Source organism: Pongo abelii, chromosome 22 (assembly GCF_028885655.2).
Source record: "Pongo abelii isolate AG06213 chromosome 22, NHGRI_mPonAbe1-v2.0_pri, whole genome shotgun sequence".
NCBI lineage: Eukaryota > Metazoa > Chordata > Mammalia > Primates > Hominidae > Pongo > Pongo abelii.
In genome coordinates, this window is record NC_072007.2 from 41,943,628 (window position 1) to 41,966,267 (window position 22,640).

Below are 22,640 nucleotides of genomic sequence, written 5' to 3' on the forward strand. Positions count from 1 at the left end.
GTGTAATTGTGTGACTTTTTCAAAGTTGCTTTAAAGTACCTGTAAGTGGGAAACTGATTTATGATCACTTGGAAGATTTGTATAGTTTTATAAAACTCAATTAAAATGTCTGTTTCAGTGACCTGTATTTTGCCAGACTTAATCACAGATGGGTATTAAACTCGTCAGAATTTCTTCAATTGTCATTCAAGCCTGTGAATAAAAACCCTGTATGGCACTTATTATGAGGCTATTAAAAGAATCCAAATTCAAACTAAATTAGCTCTGATACTTATTTATATAAACAGCTTCACTGGAACAGATTTAGTAATACAGTGATAGCATTTTATTTTGAAAGTGTTTTGAGACCATCAAAATGCATACTTTAAAACAGCAGGTCTTTTAGCTAAAACTAACACAACTCTGCTTAGACAAATAGGCTGTCCTTTGAAAGCTTTAGGGAAATGTTCCTGCTTAGTCATTTTAGCATTTTGATTCATAAAGTACCTCCTTATTTTAAAAAGATATTACGATGTAAGCCATTTGATAACTTTTGAGTGAGCTTTAAAAGGCAAGTTACAGCCTCAGCTAGCTAGTAAGAAAGATTATCTACCTGCCAGAATGGCACAAATTCTACATTCAAGGGTAGACGCTGGCACAACCTACTTACAGATTAGCCCTTTAAAGAAATCTGTAGCATTAGAAGATGGAACCAAGGAAATGTTTGACTGCGGGTTCTGGCTGTTGATTAATAATTTACACACCGAATTAGTGAAATGAGTCCCTTTCTCTTAATGTATTTATGTACCTGAGAGAATGCTTTTAAATGTTAACCTAACTCAGGTTTGACTAAATTATTCAATTGGAAATTGTAGAATATTATTTCTGATAAACCAGAAATAAGTGAAATGCTGTTTGTTCATAAATATGTACTTTATCAAATGTAGGAGAGAGAATTTAGGAGAGGAAAAGCTAAATTGGGAACACAAATCTGTAGTGTTTCCAAAGTGTTAAAATTATGGTAAAGAACAATATGCTCACAGTAAGTGGTTAAAACAACCATTCTTTAAATCTCAGTAGAGAATTTTTAAAAAACAGTATTTAACACATTTCCCTAATGTAGTTTGTTGCCTATGTGGAATAACTCTAATTAATTAGAGACTCACTTATGCCTTTTAAAACTTCAAATATAATCACACTACCAGTTTTTTCATGTGCATATAGGATGGTCTCTCTCAGTACTTTAAATTGGAAATACAGGCTGTAAGTCCTTCAAGTCTGGATGTTGGGTAATCACGTTTTCTTCCAAAAGCCATTTGTTAGGACTTTTAAACTTCTCAGTGGGCCAGTGTAAAATTAAGGACAAGTCTTATAATTTAAATTTAGATATAAAACAATTTTTCTCTCACTTTCTAAAGGCAGGAGTATAAGGACATTGCCCTAGATATATTCTCACCATCAAACCAAAGGTCTTGCTGCTGCTATTTAAAAACCAGAGTAATAAAGCAGCTTCGCCTGAGGATGAAGGCAAAGACAAAGTTAACTGCTCAGCATACTGAAACGAGGAGTTTAAAAAAAGTAATTCAAAACAACTTCAAGGCCATAAATACTTGGGTAGTGTGACATCAGGTCTTGGCACTGGATTTCCTGCAATTTCAGATGAAGGCTTGACTTGGCTTTGGATGTCTTCATGTGATAATTCTTGGATAACCTACAACGATTTTTCCTATTTAACCCACCAACTTTTAAGCAAAAGAAACAAAGTATATGTGGGGGAAAAGTTCGTTTACCTCTGCCCAGCAGGGGAATTAAAAAACTGGTGAAGAAAGGCAACAGGCAAGGCTTATATAAGGAAACAATAATAGGTTGCATTGAAGTCCTCAAACACAACAAAAAGCTTTTAGGTTGCAAATGTTAACCTTGATTCTTTTACCCTTTTGAAAAATTCAATGGGATGGTTGGAAAAAAAAAAAACCCCACACACATGCAACCTTCTAACGTAATACCCAGGCAGTCAGATAATTTATAGTACAACGTGTAATAATGGGATCCAACTTTTCCCCCAGCAAAATCTCCTTACCAGTTAGTTAGGGCAACATATACCACAAAGCCAATGGAAAAAAAAAAAAAACCTCGATTGAATTGCAAACACAGCTTTTCAATTGACATTAAAACAACTAACCTTTACCTTATGACTGAAACACTAAAAATCAAAAGTATTACATATGAAAATGAGAATAACTACATGTCTATTTTCATCAAATAAGTCTAATTTAGACTCCAATACAGTATTAACAGCTCAAATTTTGATGGTGAACAATCCTTTTCCACCTTAATGCAGTGTAGGAAGAATAGCACACATTAAAGTTTGTTACGAAAATAGAGTTTATTAAAAACATCCCTATTGTTTTGAGGAGCTTTCACCGTTACCTTGTCTTAAATTAAAAAAAAAAAAAAAAAATAGAGAGCACTTCTAATTACGATTTGTAAACTTTTTAAAGTCAAAACTTTTAAAAAGTTACAGCAAAAAGGGTAATATTTATTCATATTTTCAGTATTTTTTGTTATTTTGTGGCTATTTTTAAATAGAAGGGAAGCAATCAAATTGCTTACAGTTCCCCACCAGCTGGCGCGGGGCTGCAGTACAGCGGGAGCAGATATAATACAGCATCTGTACACCTCAAGCTCTACACTCCAGGAAGTATCACTGTCACATTTTCACAAATTCCAGTCTCTAACGAGGAGCCTCTGCTGCTGAGCCAGAATCCTTTTCGGGTTCAACGGATGAGGTAGCCTCAGCAGGTAACTCTTCAGAAGGCTTTAGGACTGCAGCCTCAGACTCCCCCTTCTCAAGTTCTGAAGCAGTGTCTACATTTCCCACTTGGCTAATGGGAGGTTCAACGGTTTTGTTACCACCTGCCCTGTCTGTCACCTCAGGCTTTTCCTTTCCTCGGGCTTCTTCCTTCTCTCTACGAGACTCTCTATCTCTAGAATCTCTCTCTCTGTCTCGATGCCCACTAGAGCGTCTATTTCTCTCTTCCAAGTCTCTGTGCCTGTCCCGGTCAGGGCTCCTTCTTCCCCACTCTCTCCTGTCACGGTTACTATTCTCTCTATCATCATTACGGTTCCCATACCGTTCCCGGTCATTTTCCACCCTATTTCCAAAAGATCTTCTTCCAAACCTTTCTTGGTCTCTACCTGAATTGAACTGCTGCCTGTTATCATTTCTAAACTGCTGTGGCTGCTGCTGTGTTGGTGGAGGCTGTTGTGATGGTGGCGGCTGCTGCTGCTGCTGCTGCTGTGGTTGCTGGGGCGGCTGCGGCTGTGGCTGCTGCTGCTGTGGCTGCTGCGGCGGCTGTTGCCTTCCGTCTCTGTCTTCAGGACCCCCTGGGCCTGGCCCTGGGCCCCCGAGCCCTGGCATTCCACCAGGCCTAACAAAGGGGCCATGCGGTGGGAAGGGACCTTTCATTCCATGAGGTGGAGGCATCGCAAAGCCCCCTGGTCCTGGCGGTGGGCCTCTGTGCATCATGTGCGGTGGCATGGGACGGGGTGGCATCAAAGGGAACCTCTGTAAGTGAGGTGGGGGCATTCCTGGAGGGCGCTGGAGTGGGATGAGACCGGGCCGGGCGCCAAGAAGACCAGTAGATGGTGCCTGAAGTCCAATTACAGGACCGGGGGCAACTCCTTGAGTGCCTAAAAGACGACAAAAATAAAAATGTAAACACCACAGAAGATGGCACTCCAGTTTCAGCTGTGTTCTGTGGAGCTTAAAGCAAAATAAAATTCAACCCACAATCTTCAAATTTCATATTGTTTGCCACTCTACTTGTCACAAACCCAGTGTGAGGCCTAGTAACAACCTAAGGCAAGCAATTGCAAAGACATTTTTAAAGTAATACAGGTAGAGGCCAGAATAAACTGGAAAATAAAATAGTAATGGTAATAACAATTTTCAAAGAGTATGTCAAAATCTCCTGTAGCTTTCATTAGAAGCTGTTTTCCCATTCCAAATACATTTGAGAAACACAGTGTGCTAAGTCCTAATGAGATGAATACATTCACTATCAGTAACTATTCGAGCTAACTAAGCATACTGCAGGTGCACACTTAGAAAATTTACACCCTAAGTCTTATTACTAGAAAAAAAATGAGGTCACTGACCTAGAAAACCCAGGGAAGAGGAAGATCTCCTTGACTTCATGCTACACTTAGTCCATATTATTAAAATGCCTCATGCAGTTACTATGCAATGTGCATCAAATAAACACTAATGTCTACAAAACAAAGATCCATACGCAAATGTGAAGTTTATTGTTACAGTTCCTTTTTCAAGGCACAGCACGATATTTAACTTGCGAGGCCATCACGACCTGAATAATACTCAATGTTCAGCTGTTCACCTTCTATTCATTATTTCTATTCATTCTTCCAAAGATGGCAAGTCTGGTAAGGTTGGTGCTGCTGAAATAACAGTGACTTCTTGGTTTTATTTTCCCATCTACATGAGGGTTTGCTCATACTGATATAAGAGTCACACAAGGTCAACAACCTGTCATTTTCTGCTTGGGGTTCACCACTTAGGTAACAGAAAAGCATTGGAATCTCTCAATTTATTCTTTTGCAAATATAAATATTACAAGACAAGTACTATAATACTATGACTGAAAGGAGTTATTCTGATAATGGAAAACGTTCCAGATACTGTTAAGAATATGCTATTTACCCATGTGCTGCAGAAAGGTCTTTGAGCAAGTTATGGGTTATGATCAGTTAGCAATGGTAAGAAAAATACCTGGGTGACACTGACAGAAAAATGACCAATACTTTAGTACTAGTTATTTTCTTTCTTCCCCAGCATCATGTTATTTTAGGTTTACAATTTGAATAAACTTCTTCCCACCTACTTTAGCAAACTAACAAGTCCTGTTTCTAGATTTTATGTATTAATAATTATATCATGCTAAATAAGAACTTCTACTTTAGTTTTTGCTACCCACAACGTGTTGTCCAATAGTACGTCACACTTCAGCACTAAAGTGGACCTGAAAAGGTATGTAAACTGGTTTATAATACTCTTTTAACATAAAGACTCACCAGGTTTGGTATTTACATGAACAAAAATATCTTCTTCTAAATGCTTAAAGATAAATACATTATGTTCAGTGAAATACAATCTTGGACATGTGCCTCAGTATTCTGGCTTATAAAATGGGCATAGTAATAATACCTGCCACTTGTTGAGATCAAATAGGATAAAATACATGAGAGTGAGTTCAGTGTTTGGCTCATGTAACTGCTGAAATTATTCTGCACATCTATTTAGAAAAGTAATAAATATCCTAATACTAAACATTTGATTTTGCAAAAAACAAACACAACATTTTCCATTTCTGATAATTAAAATCTTAATCAACTCCTCCTGCTTCTTCAACACCTGCTATAGTTTAAAGTCAAGTACTTCGGTAACTGGAAAAAATACATTGAGCTTTCATGTCAGGTCTAAAGTTTGGAAATGCTGATTACCACAGCAAAAACGCCAGAAACTGTGAAATGGATGAGGTGATGGCTCTGTCCCTTCACAGGCTCTTCAGACACTTTGGGAAAATCCCAATGAACATGTACAGGACACCAGCTACACTGTATCTCAGATAGAAATAAAACACTCTTCACATCATTTGGGAAATATTTACTGAGTATATACCATACACTGGGGCAACAGAAGCACATGTCCTTGCTTTCACTTTGTAAAGGAATAGTGTAGTTCCAACACCTGTGGACTTTAATCCAAAACATAAAATGTATATGCCCAGGCACAGTCTATTTTATTAGAGGGATCATTATATAGAAACACCTGAAACAAACAGAACTTTACTTTCCCATCACCTTTTATCAGTAAAGATTTGTTTTCCAGGACTAAAATGACCAATGTTTACTGTTATGGAGGTCAGCGTAGCACATTCTGGTGCCTATCTATAGGTTCAAGTGGCCAAGCCAAATTTTAAAATAACACCAGAAAAACGGGGGAAACAGTTTCAAAGCATCTTATTATAACAAGAGAACTTAGCTGAGATGAGTCTTCAAAAGGAAAGTGATTCCTGAAGGGCAATGGAAAGGTCCTACTCCTGATTGCCCCATGACTTGGCTTCCTCAAGTATCTGACAGTGGCCAAAGGATGCAAAGCCACCTCAACTTTGTACAGAAGAGAGAAAATGGGCCCTGATGATAAAATACAAACCCCAGTCTGAAGGATCACATCTCTTAAGTACTTTACAGCATTCATTTGAGGGTATAAATTAACAGGGTTAAAATTTACAATAATCATAAACCTTATACAAAAGCACAATTTTTTATAAAGAATTGCCTACTTGTTTGATACATGTGGATATTTGTGTGTGGCATTTGCTTAAAACATTATACATTCAAATCCTTTCCCTTCTTTGTAAATAAAGCTAAAAAGATGTGGCCAGCTGGGTTTCCTTTTAACCCTTTGAGAGCCAACTAAATTTATAGATTTCTGATAGAAGATGCCCATAGCCCCAGATGGCCTTCAGACCACAAAAAAATTTTTATCTGTAGTTTCTTTTTTTCCCTTTTGCAGTGAACATGTAATGCTTTTATAATCAGTTATATTAAAAACACATTAGGTGGCAGAAGACCGGCAAGCATGCTAGCTAGGAAGTCCTTATTAGGAAAGCTGGCATTAGGCATAAACCATTGGAGTATATTGTGAGTTACCCAGGTGAAAAGGGCATTCAAAGCAATTATTCATTTCATCTGGAAGTATGATGTGCGATATCACTGACGAGTTTTCTAAAGTTATAAATTTTTAAAAAACTCAATTCATTCACATTATGTATTAAATATCTGAATTTTCTATTAACTCATTTAATAGTCCTTTCCTTCAAAAGGGACAAAGTTTGGTAGAAATAGACAAATTTCAATTACTGTAGGAGATGGCACAAGCTAGCATGGTGGTATAGAGGTGGGACTCACAAAGCTGGTGTGTGAATCTGAGTGGCAGTCATCGGGGGTGTCTGAATTGGATCTTAAAGGAAAATAGACAAGGCCAGTGAGTTACGGAAGGACGTTACTATCAAGACGTTACTAGCAGCTTTTGAAAAGGCATATAGCAACGTAAAGCAGTGGTGTGTGTGGTTCACAGAACCACAATAAAATGACTTTTGATGAAAACTAAGAAGAAAGGAGAAAATACAGATGAGGTTTATGAAGCTGAAGAGATAAGTCAGGGCAATTCAGAGACCCTATATGCCATGAGGAGGAACCTGGACTTTGACCTCTAGTGGTGCAGAAAACCAAGGAATTTTTAGCAGGGATAAATGATTCTATGATTGTTTTTGATAGATCCTTCTGGCAAGTAGTGTACAGGATAGCCAAGAGGGGAAGGCCCCTCGAGAGTAGTTAGGCACTTATTCGGAGAATCCAGCAGTGACGGTGATAGTGATAAGAGACTGAAGTGAAAGAGAGGTGCTAGAGATGGAGGACACACTGAAGACATTTAGTGGACAGGAAGGACGGGGTGTAAGCGATGAAGGAACACAGCTCTGCCTTAAATGAGCGGATGCAGCTGTCAACGCAAGATCAGAAGAGTGATGGTGTTAACTCCCCTGGAATACAGGTGAAACAAAAAAGGGCTCAGACCTGGGAAACAAATTTTTTATACAGCAAGGCGTTAGGGCAGACCAAAACAGTGACGGCTCTTAAGTGCCTGAATTCAAATTTGAGAAGTATGGAAAACACACTGGAGTTTAACTAAAAATAACCAAGAATCTGTAAATATTTCCTATGACGATCCAAAAAACAGTTGTTTTACAATTAAAAAAGGGGGTGAGGAGACACCATTACCATCTACAGCGAAGATGCCTGAAATGGTGTGAAATAAAGAACAAGTACATTAAAGGGTTACTGGGGAGGTGGGAGAAAGGAAGGTTGATTTCATAGTTGGAGTCCAACGTGGACCTTGAAATCTCAGGAGAATGCGCATAAGGGATACAAAAGGCATATAAATGAATAGAGTGGCTTTCTGTCAAGGACCACAGAGTGTATGCAGTCAGGGAGACAGATACAAAACATAAAATGTAAAAGGCCTGATTTAAATACTGTGGGAGTGACCAACTGCATCAGTTGCAGAGGATTTTGCAGAGGATGCAAAATTTCAGTGAGATCATTACAGAAAAAGAGGAACGAGTCAGTTCCTCTACCTGTTTTGGTCAACAACCCTATCTTCCATTCTACCAGAGCCACCATCTCTAGGAGCTCTAGATGTTTGATCACTAATAAAGTCATTACTTCCAAATTCCCAATGTCAAGTACCCCACTCTTTACCTGCTTCTCCTCTTTCCAGGTTATTCTCTCCAGATCTCCTTTCCCCAAACAATCTTCAATCCCACCAGGCTCATGCCCCGCCAGGCCCTTCATGTTTTTATCTTAATCCTTACCTGCTTTGGAGGTATGGCTCTCCCTCACCATACCTGCCTGGAAAATCCCCAATGTTGGTTTTAAATGCAACTCTTCTGCCTAATCTCCACCTGGACGTGGAGTATGCTGACTGCTCTCATTTCAAATTTCTGTAACTACAACCCAAGTGCACCCTTCATTCTGGCCAGTAATCTAACATTTTCCTAGTCAATCCACATTCTCATGTCCTGGATGAGGACACATGTTCAAGGTCCTCCTTAATCCTGTCTACTCTTAGTTGTTTTTTTTGGTAATTTTAGTAAGGTAAAATTCACACAGCCTGTAATTTACCCACATAAATGTACAATTCAATGGTTTTAGCATATTCACAGAATTGGGCAACTATCACAATCAACTTTAGAACATTTTTATTACCCTAAAAGGAAATCCTGCATCCGTGGGCCATCTCTATTTCCCCAGCTTTCCCCTCATCTGTCCCATCCCTAAGCAACCACGTAATGTTTTCTGTCTCTGTGGGTTTACCTATTAACATTCTGTATAAATGGAATCATAAAATATGTGGTCCCGTGTGACTGACTTTTGCTTGGCCTATCTTCTCAAGGTTCATCCATGTTGCATGTTTAAGTCCTTCATTTTTTATTACTAATATTCCGTGATATGAATATACCATATTTTACCCTAGTTGGCTTATCATTTTTTAAAAAAGGTCTTTAGAAAAAGACTTTTCATCCACCCACATGCCACGAAATCTACCAATTTACCTGCACCTGAATCCACATTACTCCTGCTGTCTGTGACTGTCCGTGCTCCAATGGTTACACCCGTTATTTGCATCCTGGATCTATCCCCTCTCACCTACGTAACAACCGAGCACACAGCCCTTCTTGCTTGCACCAACATTCTCCCCTCTACCGGGCTTCCCAATGGTAAGTATGCTGTAGTTTTTGCCCATCTTTCAGAAACAAGAACAAAAATTAAAAACTCCCTCACCCTGCATCTCCTTTCAGGTATTACCCCATTTTGTTTTTCTCCTCTATAGCAAATCTCCTGAGATGTTCAAAATCCTAATTGTATCCTTCATCTCCCACTCTCTTACAACCCTATATAACTGGGCTTTTGAACTCATCAATCCAATGAAAGTACTTTTCTCACGGTCACCAGGAGCCTTCATTTTGCTAAATCCAGCTGCCAAGTCGCAGCACTCTTTCTTGATCCATTAGTGTCATCTGACAGTTCACCTCTGTCTCCCTCTTCCCTGCCTAGAAACTCTACTTGGCTTTCAGATTATCTCCCTCTACATTTGTATCCTAGCCCACGGGCTGTACCTTCTCAGTATCCTTTGCTGGAGAGTACAGAATAGACAGTGGTCAAAAGCACAGGCTCCTGTTGGAGTGAGGCTACCCTGAATTCTAACACTGCTACTTGTAGCTATGTGACCCTTGGAAGGTTATTTCATCTCCAAGTGCTTCAGTCTCCCCATCTATAAAATGAAGATAACCCTGAGGGCTGCAAGGGTTAAATGATTGATATACACAAACTGCTTAAGAGTTTCTGGCACGTGGAACTATGTCTACCTTAGTCTCACAGCATCATATTCTTAGCTGCCAAATGCTGAAGAATTCTTGTCCTCAGACCTCTCACCACTTCTCTATTTATATTCTCTCCTTAGGTAATTTCACAGGCTCCTGTGGCTTTAAAAATTATCTTTATCTGCTGAAGATGCCAGAATTTGCAGCTCTATTAGATGTTACCAGTAGTTTACTTGACATCTGTACCTGGGTATCAAAGTTAGAATATCCAGCATTTTAATATGATAGGCTCCCCTCAAACCCACTCCTACAGATTTGTGCATCACAGGAATGGCAATTACATCTATCAGTTGCTCACATAAAAAACTTGAGTCATTCTTGACTCTTTTTCACATTCCGTATTTAAGTAATATGGCAATTCTGAAGGCTCTATCTTCAAAATATCTTCAGACTCTAACCACTTATCACTTCCATTGCAGCAGTCCAACGTGGGCTAGCTCCCATCTCATCTGCTGCAACAGCATCAGAACCGGTCTCCTTTCCACTCTTACCAACTTCTAGAGTCTGTTTCTCTAACAGCCACAGTAATACTTTAAAAACTGTACATCAGATCATGGCATGGGTAAAAGACTACACCATTTCCCACTGCACTCAAAGCCTAGTGCTCAACAACCTTCTCTAAGCTCATCTCCTGCCACTTTCTTCCCTTTGCTTTCCCTTCCTGCTGTGGTCCTTCAACAATCCATGCCCCATCTCAATTCAGGCCCCCTTTCCTTTGGTCCTCACTCTACATTCCTTTCCTCTGTATTTACACGGGGGTATTCTCTTCATTACTGGTTCAGATGCCTTCCCTAACAATCATTTAAAATTGTACATATCCGTGTTACACCCTTATACTGCCTAACTGTCCTGTTTTACTCTCTTCATAGAAACATCTCCATGTTAAATTATTAGCCCAGGTCTGCGAAAATATAAACTCCAGAAAGACAGGTTTTGTTTTGTTCATTCTGGTATTTCTAGTACCTAGAAGGGTGCCTGGCACACAATGGTTATTGATTAGATATTTATTGAACATATGAGTGAATGGTGTTTGCAGAGGTGATGACCAACCTCATCAAGGAGAAGATACCTCTCAGGGTATTAAGAATAGAGGCTACAAGCTCCAGGTCTTTTCCCAGGGTGGTAAGAATCTTTCCAGCATAAACCTAGGAGGACTTGAACTTTGAGAAAGGATGTTTTCTTTCAACCTCCTTTTCTGTTCTTTGTTGCAGTTCCACCGTTTTGATTTGATCTCTACAGAATGAGTGTCACTGTGGCATTCTGCATGAACTAAAAATGAAATTTTCCCACGTGAAGAAAAAGATGTATCAACCACTCATCTCTTTCATCAATGCCTGAAGATCCCTAAGCGTATATCCCTAGGTTTTTTTTTTAATCAGCAAGTATTATCCTTTTTTCATTTCAGACCTGCAGAAAACTGAAATAACAATACAACCAACATGTTATTTCCTTTGCCTAGATTCACCAATAACATTTAGGCCTATTTATTCTGAAAACACTCCTAGGTTATTCTTATAGAAGGCACTATGTTCTGAGAGCTGGGGAAAATGGAAGAATAAGGAGCTAATTTTCAAAGAATGAGAAAAAGCATCTTTCAGATTGTATTATACATTAAGATTATATTTTTAAAATGATGCTTGGAATGTTAGCAAGAGATTCTTAAGAGAAATTTGAGTTTTCAATAATATATAATGCAGATATACTGAGATGTGACTCATCTATTTTTGGCATAAGGGTATATTATGTTTTGATAACATCTAATACATAAAAACAGAATTACAAGTGAAATTGGAGAATGATTATCTTTTTTAAATGCTTGGTTTTTTCAAAATAATGTACAGTAGGCTCTGCATGGTCAACTTCCTACAGATTTGCTTTTTGGAATTTCAGTTAGCATAATAATAATTACTTAAGTATGTTACTATAATTGACAAAGTGCAATAGCTATGAGTTAAAATTTCACTATTAGAGTCAATAAATTTGAAATCTAAAGTTAACTTTCTATCACTGAATGAGAATATCTGTAGGCAATTTTATTTTCAATACTAGTTGGAAAAAAAAATCTTACCTGAAATTCTTTACAGCAATTAAAAATCTAGATTGATTTTTGTCTACCAAAATCAATCTAGAGCCCAGAGTTACTGCCCCTCCCACCTTCCTCAAGATGTCCCTCAGAGAGATTTAAATTTAAGACATTCTTCAGACTTGCACTCTAGAGCAGCCTAGGAGGTGACAGCCCAGGAGAAATGGAGACAATGTGTTAAAATATTTCAAGGTTTTCTGCAAGACTTTCTCCATGTTTCATTTGAAGTGCTTTGCCTTGTGAGAAACTATGGTGTGTTCATGTGTAAATTCATATCCATGCCAAGTATTTGTTCTAGATTAATCACTATTTTGCATTATCCACTGTGTCCAATGAACAATGTTATATACTAAGTTGAAGGTACTGTAATTCGTATTTAAGAACCATTTCTACTATATAACACTAGTGGAATAACATAATACAATAATTAGAGTACCAATTCAAATATTTTAAAGCTTTCAAAGAACAACACTTCTATAGGATAAGTAAACAGGCTTTTTGGGTACCAAATTAAATACCTGATATATCACTCTAGCTTATAATGTAACCAAACATCAAAATTCAAACAAAATTAAAACACAAAAATTGTTTTTTAAAAAATTACGCATTATGTTAGTACTTTAAGAACTCTACTTTCTAGAATTTTCTTCAGGATTCCTTTTAATGTCAGTGGCTAACTAGTGCATTATTAGTAGACCGGTGCTTTAATGTTCTAATAAGTGTTGCTAAAAATGAGCTACTAAAAAATCTAAAATTCTAGACAGAAACTGGGCAAAGAAATCCAAACTTAAGTGAAATCATTAAAATCAAATTCCAATTGATACTGGCATTGATATTGCTGGCAAAGTTATTCATCTTCTAGGCAGTTTCAGGGATCATAATGATAGCATAAAAACATTTATGCTTGTTTAAATATAATTCACAAACCAATTCTGTCCCCACAATTTCCTGAGGTGTCCAAATCTGGAATCATCAACTCAAATGTCTACTGAAGCCATGCCAGGACTGCAGCGCATCACACCACTGCCTAGTAATTCAGCCACAGGCCACCAACTTGTGACTCTTGCTTTAAAACCTTTGGTAACAAAAATTACAAGTAGGAAGTGATCTTACAAATACTCAATTCTTATTTATAAATTTTACCATCAGCTACAGTAGTGTCACAAAAACTGGTGGTAATCTCTTCATATTGATAATTAATGAATAAACATACTTGTCAAGAGGCTTTGATTTTCCATAAAAGGAATGAGTTCGACCTAGAACAGTTTTTGCTTGAAAAGATATTTTGGATATACTAGTAACACAGCAGAGATAGGTAACACAAACAAACATTTTTTTGTGTATTCTTTTTTATTGTTTGGAACACCAAAGTAACCCAAACTTTACATTTACAATGAACTTTTTAATAAAAATATGTTGTACATATTAGAGATACATGTTATACAAAAGTTTTTGAAAAGTAAACACAAACACTTATACAGTAAAGAGAATGAATTGAATTGCTATCATTTGTAATATTCCTTCTCTCCTAAGTGACCAACAACTGTAGAATGTTAACCTTTAGCTTTTATGAAACTACCACCACTGTAGCTATTTTGCTGTGTGAGATTTCTTTAAAATCAAATAATAATCAATTATTGTGCATCAAGTAATTTTATATTTTCAGATTATCAGTATTACTAAAAGAATCAAAATCTCTAAAAGTTGGTTTTATTCCCTCCAAATTCAGTAGCACAACTCAACTAATTACTCCCAAACTAACACCCGCACTTAAGTCTGATGATACAACCAAACCATCCCTAAGGCACCCACTGCCTCTTTCCAGTATAATCAGGCTTCACTACAGAATTTTTGGAGACCCACTGAACAACTGTTTGGCGCCTACTACTTTAAAAATATTGCCACGTTTCACAAGTTAAGATCCAAGAACTCAGTTAAGTCTCGCTCACTGGAAAAACTATAGATATCTAGTAGGTGTGCTATTTATCACTAAACTGACACGTTTTCTCATTAAGCCAACTGATGGAACTTTAATATGTGTAAATTTATGATCTAATCTATCTTGAAAATATCTGAGACAACTATGTCAAGATAAATTTTTCCTAAAAAGTAGGCCAGGTGTGGTGGCTCACGAGGTCAAGAGATCAAGACCATCCTGGCCAACATGGTGAAACCCAGTCTCTACTAAAAACAGAAAAATTAGCTGGGCGTGGTGGCATGCGCCTGTAGTCCCAGCTACTTGGAAGGCTGAGGCACAAGAATCGCTTGAACTCAGGAGGCAGAGGCTGCAGTGAGATGAGATTGCGCCACTGCACTCCAACCTGGTGACAGAGTGAGACTCGTCTCAAAAAAAAAAAAAGTTTGCTTCCTCTGTCTGCCAATATAACAGTTTAAAACGAATCACAGATGAAGTAATATAATTTTAGAACTGCAAAAGATATTCTTCTCTAGGTCTTACAAATACCATCTATGACATTTCTTACCTGTAATATAAGCACCCACCATTCACTAAGTGCCTGCCCTACAGCAGGCCCCAAAGCAAGTGTTTTATGAATGTTAACCCATTAAATCATTGTGACACCATTGTGTCTGTCATTTTTCTCCCACTTTACAGATGAGAAAACTGAAGTTTAGCATCAACTTCTAGACTTATAGTTTTCTGGTGAGCATAATAATTCCTTTTATTATCTTAAAAGAAAACATTAGAGCACCAAGAGGAAATACCAAAGCATCTTAGTTCTGGGATTCCATCACTTGTTATCCCAACCTAATTACTGATCCTTTAGTACTGCAATACTGCAGTGTGGTTACCACATTCTTTTATCAAAATGATAAAACTGGTTAGTCTTGGATGAACCCTTCTTAACTTGCATACACATTTAAAACTCATTCCTCTATAAGATCAAAACTCCTGTGATATTCTTTTCAAGACTGCTGACTGAAGGCAAATGGAAGGCTTCTCATGACTGAACTAACATACTGCATTTTAGTTCAAAGTGCTTATTTTAACAAAATTGTTTTCACTTTTCTTATGTCAAATTCTAAACCCTTCTGGATTTAGAATAGCCTTCAATTTCAAAATTTTGTTTTAGAATGAAGATAATCATCAGAAGTAAAATATGAACAGTCCTGCATTGAAAACCACCCACTCATGTAACAAATGTTCCCCTCTCATGGGTCCATCTAGTGGGAGGAAGATGGACATGCAAACAGTATGTCAGGTGGTGATACACACTATGACTGATTCAGAATTTAATTACTTTTCTAGCCATGCCTAGCTTACTACGTTTTTCCAAGCTCACCAACTTCTCATCTGTGTTTGGTTGCACATGTTGGATGCAGAGGTTAAATTGTATGTTCAGTAGTGATAAGAAATAACAGGCAGGGTCTTCAAGACCTAAATGTTAAATCACAGGCAGGCTACTTACTACTCTTCAGGGTTGCTTGAAAGCAATGGTTATTAAACTCCTGGAGTTCATGAGATCTTCTCACTCATTCAATAAATTTATTAAGCCCAGTAAAAAACACAAATGCAGCAATTTTATAAATAGTTTCAGGTAGTCTAACATCCATGGACCTTAGACTAGGATTCATAATCAAGGGTGTGTATGTGGGATGTGAAGAAGGGGTTGATCAGAAAACTATCCAGATTCTGTGATTCTTGTGCAATCATGTTAATATGAAAAAAAAAAAAAAAAAAAAAAAAAGGCATAACAAAACAGATGCAAGGATGTTCCCTGGTTCCTAGTCCAATGTTCCTCCTATGATATGACTTCCATTGGAAGGTAGACCTCTTAAGCAACTTCCTCATTAAACAAATCATTTTCCATCATTATGGTAACTACACTCCTGTATCACTTGTGATAAATTTTAATCCCAAATCCTCTTTTACCATTACCCAATCTGTGTACTAAGGGAAATAAAATCAAGGCTATTATCAGCCTAAGCTTAGTCTACGGGAGGGCAGAATACAGTATACCATTTAAAAACAAATTTTTTTTTATTATAAATGTAGTACATGCAAAAAATAAAAAATTCCAACAGTACTGAATAGCATAGGTGAAAAGTAAAAGTCCTCCATTACAAACCAATGTCTCACAGTCCTACATCTCAGAGGTAATCAATGGGTTCTTTCCTAAAACAACTCAGATTATGAAAGCAAACAGGCATATGCATATACCTGTGAAAAATACTATGGGCTCACAGGACTAGAACACTGTAATACTCTCAAGATATTAACTTCCAATTAGGGGATTCAAGTGTTAATTATATTTGGCAATACCACTTCAAATACAACAATCTGTTAATTTAAAAGATGGTCTACTGTAACAAGCATGTGATGTATTTATTCATAACTTAAGCAGGCAAGAGTAAGCCTGCTTAAAGATGTAAAAGATCTAAGTCACATCGCCCTTGATCACAGTATTGAAGTTGTGGGTTAAAAGTACAACAGATAAACTCCAGCCAAGTAAACTGAGAGAGAGTGGGAAAGTGGTACCTCAGGCTGCGCAACTGCTACTTAGAAAACAAAGCCATTTTATTGGAATGTATCAAAGATGATTTCTTTGCTAGCCCACAAAGAATGCTATCCAAGTCCAGGGGTTTCAGATGGATAATTATTGGTCCAGACAGAGAAAAACCTATGCTGTTAAAGAAATATCTCCTAAAAGCTGGGAAGAGACTAAGGTTAAGTGAATTACGAACTCTGTACCAATTCCTTTGCACAGATTACTTTTAATCATTTTTCTATACCAAATAAGGATGTGAAGATCCAAACTTTTATTCAAGACAGACAAACATGATTTTGTCTTTGAGATTATCTCTTGGTAAAGATCAAGTACACATATTTGACTTTAAGAGGAAGATCTTCCTCAAAAACAAACAAACAAACGAAACAACCAAAAAAGCCAGTCTTGGAGATAATTTTACCAAAATTAACATTGTTTTTTAAAAAACCTAACTTGGGGATGGGTGGGGGTGGGGCAAGGAAAACTAATGATAAAAAAAAATAACTTACCAAGAAGTGAAACAGGCTGGGTTACAGGAGGAGTGGGCAGATTCGTGGGTGCAGCAGGTGGCACAGCAGAGCCATACATTTTCACGCTGTCACCAGACTCGGCGTTTCCTCTAGCCCCAGACACCACTGTTGGAATGGGATTTCCAATAGATAAGTCTTTTGTAGTGTCTTCATTTATACCAGCGATAGTAGCTAAGGAATATAATTATATCAACATGTGAAGCTGAATAATTAATTATCTCCCGGTCAACATTCTTCTGCCATACTATAGACCCTATTACCGGTTCACTCTCCCTCCTACACCCAGCTCCAAGAGGATAAGCAAACACAAAGAAAAAAACATGCTTACAGTTTGGGATGCTTATTGGTGGAGTGTGAGGAGGAGGAATGGATACTGGTGGAGTTATAGGAGGTGGGGGTCCAGGAGGCAGAAAACCTAGAATAAAAAAAAAAAGTCAACTTATGCTGTATCACTCCATCGCAGGCTCTAAAGTATGTTCACAGACAATTTAGTGCACCTGGTGGTAAATGCATTGGGTTGAATCCTGGGCGCAAAAATGGTGGAGGAGGAGGGGGAGGAGGAACACCAGGACCAAAGCCTGGAGGCGGTATTCCCAGAGGAGGCGTGAAAGCAGGTGGCTGGAGAGCACCAACTACAGGTGGACCCGGTTGATGTGGTGGGACCTAGAAAGAAAGATAAAAGAATAAACCACCTATCTAGACACCCTCCCATCCATATAGTAAGCACAGATAAAAGAGCATACTGTTAAAAAATAGATGTTTCTTAATGTGTGCTTATTAGACCAGTCAATTTATTAAATAACAGGTGGTAGTTAACTTCATACCAACTGATAGAAATCAAAGCTGTGGGCCGGGTGTGGTGGCTCACACCTGTAATCCCAGCAATTTGGGAGGCTGAGGCAGGCGGATCACCTAAGGTCAGGAGTTCAAGACCAGCCTGGCCAACATGGCGAAACCCTGTCTGTACTAAAAATACAAAAATTAGCTGGGTGTGGTGGCAAGCACCTGTAATCCAAGCTACTCTGGAGGCTGAGGCAGAAGAATCGCTTGAACTCGGGAGGTGGAGGTTGCAGTGAGCCGAGATTGCACCACTGCACTCCAGCCTGGGCGACAGACCAAGACTTGGTCTTCAAAAAAAAAAAAAAAAAAAAAAAAAAAAGGGAAAGAAAGAAAGAAATCAAAGTTGTGCTCTTCACTTTATGACAACAATTTCACACTATATTTCATCAGTGTTTATTGGTGTTCTGACATCATGTAATACATTTTAAAATGTTCCATGGTCCTTTCAGCAATACAGCTTTAAGAGAGGCTACTTGGCAATTTACACAATGGCTAAGATCACAGGTCCTGGAGCCAAATTGTCTGCTTCTCCCACCCGCTTTAGTTAGCTGTGTGACCTTGAGCAAGCTATTTAAATTCTCTAAAACGGCAAAGTGCCAACCACACATAATTATGCAGATTAAATGAGTTAATACATACTAAGTGCTGGTGCCTGGCACTTAAATACCCAACAAACGTTAGCTATTGTTGTTTTTTTTTTTTTTAAGATAAATTTTAACAATCCCCCCAGCCACAGACCGTTACCAGTCTATGGCCTGTTAGGAAATGGGCGACACAGCAGTGGGCAAGCAAGCACCACCGCCTGAGCTCTGCCTCCAGTCAGATCAGTGGCAGCATTAGATTGTCATAGGAGCATGAACCCTATCGTGAAATGCACATGTGAGGGATCTAGCTTGTGCAGTTCTTATGAGAATCTAACTAATGCCGGATGATCTGAGGTGGAGCAGCTTCATCCTGAAACCATCCTCCACTCCAGTCCATGGAAAAATTGCCTTCCCAGAAACCGGTCCCTGGTGCCGGAAAGGTTGGAGACCACTATTTGAACAGATTAGGCAGGTTTCTGTAAATGAGTGCTGACACACATTGAATTTTGCTTAGAACCTGCACTGGAAGGGCATATCCAGAAGGTCAACTGAAGAGTCTGCCAACTAGGGGAGTCCATTTAAATCACAGCCAAGAACGTACCAAAGCATACAGTTTTCCCCTCACATTGAGAAAATGAAGACACAATTCACTTTTATGATAGCTCAGATTTACCTGATTCAGATTTAATGTGAGAAACTGAGGAAGGAAGACAAGAAAAATCTAGTAGATCACACACAGAACTATGGGTCAAGTTCTTATAATTTTCAAAGGGTTTTTCATTTTTCAGCTCTTATGACGTGACAAAAAACATACTGAGTACTTAACATATATGATTTCATTTAACCCTCAAAACAACTCTAACACATGAGGAATGCCAAAGCCAGGAAAGGGAATTTGCACATTTACAAATAGGAAACTGAAGCTTATAGGTTAAGTTACATGCCAAATATCATACTGCTGAATATAAACTATAGAGTTGAGAATTAAACCCAGTTCTACCAGAATCTAGTATTTCTTTTCAAGTAACAAAGACAGCAAACATTTTATAATAAGAACACACCTTCATGTTAAATGGCATTTATTATGAAGTTTTCAATCCATTTAAAAATTTCATAAGGATAGCACCCAAGGTGAAAATTAAGAAAATCCCTGTCCCTCAAAGCAGTAGCTTATTGGGTACATATCCAAGTTTCTTCAGAACATAAAGTCCCTGAAGAATGAAGACTCAGAAAAAAAGTAGGGAGAACCTATGAAACTTGATACTGAATAATCTGGATGGACAGATGTAAGACAATATACATTTATTTTGGTTGTATAAACATTTATGGGCCAGGCACGGTGGCTCAAACCTGTAATCCCAGCACTTTGGGAGGCCAAGGCAGGCAGATCACTTGAGGCAAGGAGTTTGATACGAGCCTGGCCAGCATGGTGAAGCCCCGTCTGTACTAAAAGTACAAAAATTAGCCAGGTGTGGTGGCGAATGCCTGTAATCCTGTAATCCCAGCTATTCAGGTGGCTGAGGCAAGAGGGTCAGCTTGAACCTGGGAGGTGGAGGTTGCAGTGGGACGAGATCACCACCACACTCCAGCTTGGGCAACAAAGAGAGACTCTGTCTCCAAAAAAAAAAAAAAAAAAATTGTGAAGAATATAAACTTTAAATCTGACAAAACATGAAAAATTAATATGCACATATATGTACTCATGTTTTTTACTATGAATCCAGACATATATCTACAATAAGATTTAGAAAGGGACCTTTCAGGCACTTAAAGTTTAAGTCATGTCCCAATATTCTCACCTGTGGAGGTGGCACTGTTATAGGTGCAGGAACAGGAATAGGAGGGACAGGAACAGGTAATGGTTTAGGTATGGGTGATACTGGTTCTGTGTGTGAGGTTTCAGCACCTCCATTTTGAGCAACTTCATTTTCAGGCTTCTTAGGAATTCCTTTCCAATCTGTGAGCGTGAAAGAAATTTAACAAGAGTTTACCATTTTCAGTTTGTAACTTTAAATCTAGAAATGAAAAATGTTGATTATAAAAACCTAGCCCAATTATTAAAGAAATTCCCATGCTAATTTTAGAAATAGTAATTATTTAAATTAACAACAATAGAAACATGTAAAAGAATGCATACTGTGTGCCAGGCACTGTCACAAGCACTCTATTTATACTAGCTTATTTAGTTCTCACAACCATTTACAAGTAGATACTACTATTGTTCCCATTTTACAAATGAGAAAAGCAAAGATAGCTTGCCCAAGATCACATTCTTGGTAAATAGCAGGGATGGATTCAACTCAGACACATTTGGTTCTACAGTCCATGTTCTACATAAACCATGTGGTTCTACATAAACCACAAGAATGTATTATTTAAAGTATTAAAAATAAAGGATAATGAAACACCCAATATTTCCTGAACAAATTTTCACTAATATTAAAGAATAACTTAAACCTTCCACCTATTTCCACATATCTTCTAGTCAAGTGAAAACAAAACCATCTTCCTGCCCTCTGAGGCTCTGGCTCCCATCAGAGATTCTCCTATATTCTTGACCTTTTCAATACATTCTCCACTGGACCATGAGCTCCAAGATTACACCAACTTCTTCTTTTTACCATTGTCTAGAGCCTCCCAGATGTCCAGCACATAGTAGGCCCTCAATACCTGATTGCCTTAACACAAATCTAGCTCTATCCTTAGATGAAGGCTTTGTACATCCAGGGAGGGAGTGGGATGTGGGAATAGTACAGCATTGTTTCATCTCTTTTTGGCTCTCAAACCATCACTCCTGCTTGAAGCTTCCTTTATTTTATTTTAATTTTTTGAGACAGAGTCTTGCTCTGTCTGCCAGGATGGAGTGCAGTGGCGCAATCTCAACTCACTGCAACCTCTATCTCCTGAGTTCCAGTGATTCTCCAGCCTCAGCGTTCCAAGTAGCTGGGATTACAGACACCCACCACCACATCCAGCTAATTTTTTTTTTTTTTTTGTATTTTTAGTAAAGATGGGGTTTTACCATGTTGGCCAGGCTGGTCTCAAACTCCTGACCTCAAGTGACCTGCCTGCCTCAGCCTCCCAAAGTGCTCGGATTACAGGCATGAGCCACCGTGCCCAGCCTTGAAGCTTCCTTTAAATGTTCTTTCTGAGGGTGGTGAGGGCGAGCATGGTGGCTCACACCTGTAATCCCAGCACTTTGGGAGGCTGAGGCGGTAGGCAGATCACCTGAGGTCAGGAGTTCGAGACCAGCCTGGCTAACATGGTGAAACCCCGTCTCTACTAAAAAAAATACCAACAAAATTAGCAGGGCACGGTGGCACGCGCCTGTAGTCCCAGCTACTTGGGAGGCTGAGGCAGGAGAATCACTGGAACCCGGGAGGCACAGGTTGCAGTGAGCCAAGATCATGCCACTGCACTCCAGCCTTAGTGACAGAGCAAGACTCCATCTCAAAACGAAACAAAAACAACAAAGAACATTCTATGTTGCCATGCCATCCTATGCTCCTCCTTGTTCCTCTGTCTAGCAATCTCCAGGTCATGCCCATGCATTCTGCAATTTTCCCCACTGCAATCTCACTGTCAATCTGGCATTTTAAATATTTCTGCCCACAAATAACTGCAATTCCTTGTCTTACACGTTTACTTTAGATTGCTTCTCTGGCTATCTAAAACTTTCCAAGGTAATTATCATGAAGCACTGGATTAAAACCCAATACCAGGCCGGGTGCAGCGGCTCACACCTGTAATGCCAACTCTATGGGAGGTCAAGGTAGGGTGGATCATTTGAGGTCAGGAGCTCGAGACCAGCCTGGCCAACATGGTGAAACCCTATGTCTATTGAAAATGCAAAAATTAGCCGGGCAAGGTGGCACGCGCCTGTAGTCCCAGCTACTCGGGAGACTGGAGGACGAGAGTGGCTTGAACCTGGGAGGCAGACGTTGCAGTGACCCAAGATTGCGTCACTACACTCCAGCCTGGGCTACAGAGACTCCACCTCAAAAAATAAATAAAAAAAACATAATACCAAAGATGCTCAGTTAAGACCTATATGATTTATTAAGTTTCACAGGAAAAGTTCTACTTAATTC

General features: G+C 38.7%; 1 protein-coding gene across 6 annotated transcripts in view; it reads right to left on the minus strand.

Moving 5' to 3' along the window:
• Positions 1-2,346: 2,346 nt before the first annotated feature.
• The window catches only part of SCAF4 (SR-related CTD associated factor 4), a 61,986-nt gene continuing 41,692 nt past the window's right edge, over positions 2,347-22,640 (minus strand). For 4 of the 6 annotated variants that reach the window (XM_002830628.6, XM_063720869.1, XM_063720870.1 and 1 more), the window contains 5 exons: positions 20,349-20,506; positions 17,623-17,788; positions 17,454-17,540; positions 17,105-17,296; positions 2,347-3,672 (listed from right to left, as the gene is read on the minus strand). In XM_002830628.6, coding sequence (XP_002830674.3) covers positions 2,714-3,672; positions 17,105-17,296; positions 17,454-17,540; positions 17,623-17,788; positions 20,349-20,506 — 1,562 coding nt within the window. In that variant the 3' untranslated portion in view covers positions 2,347-2,713. The remainder of the gene's footprint in view (positions 3,673-17,104; positions 17,297-17,453; positions 17,541-17,622; positions 17,789-20,348; positions 20,507-22,640) is intronic. The other 2 variants (XM_063720871.1, XM_002830630.6) reach the window with 1 other exon arrangement.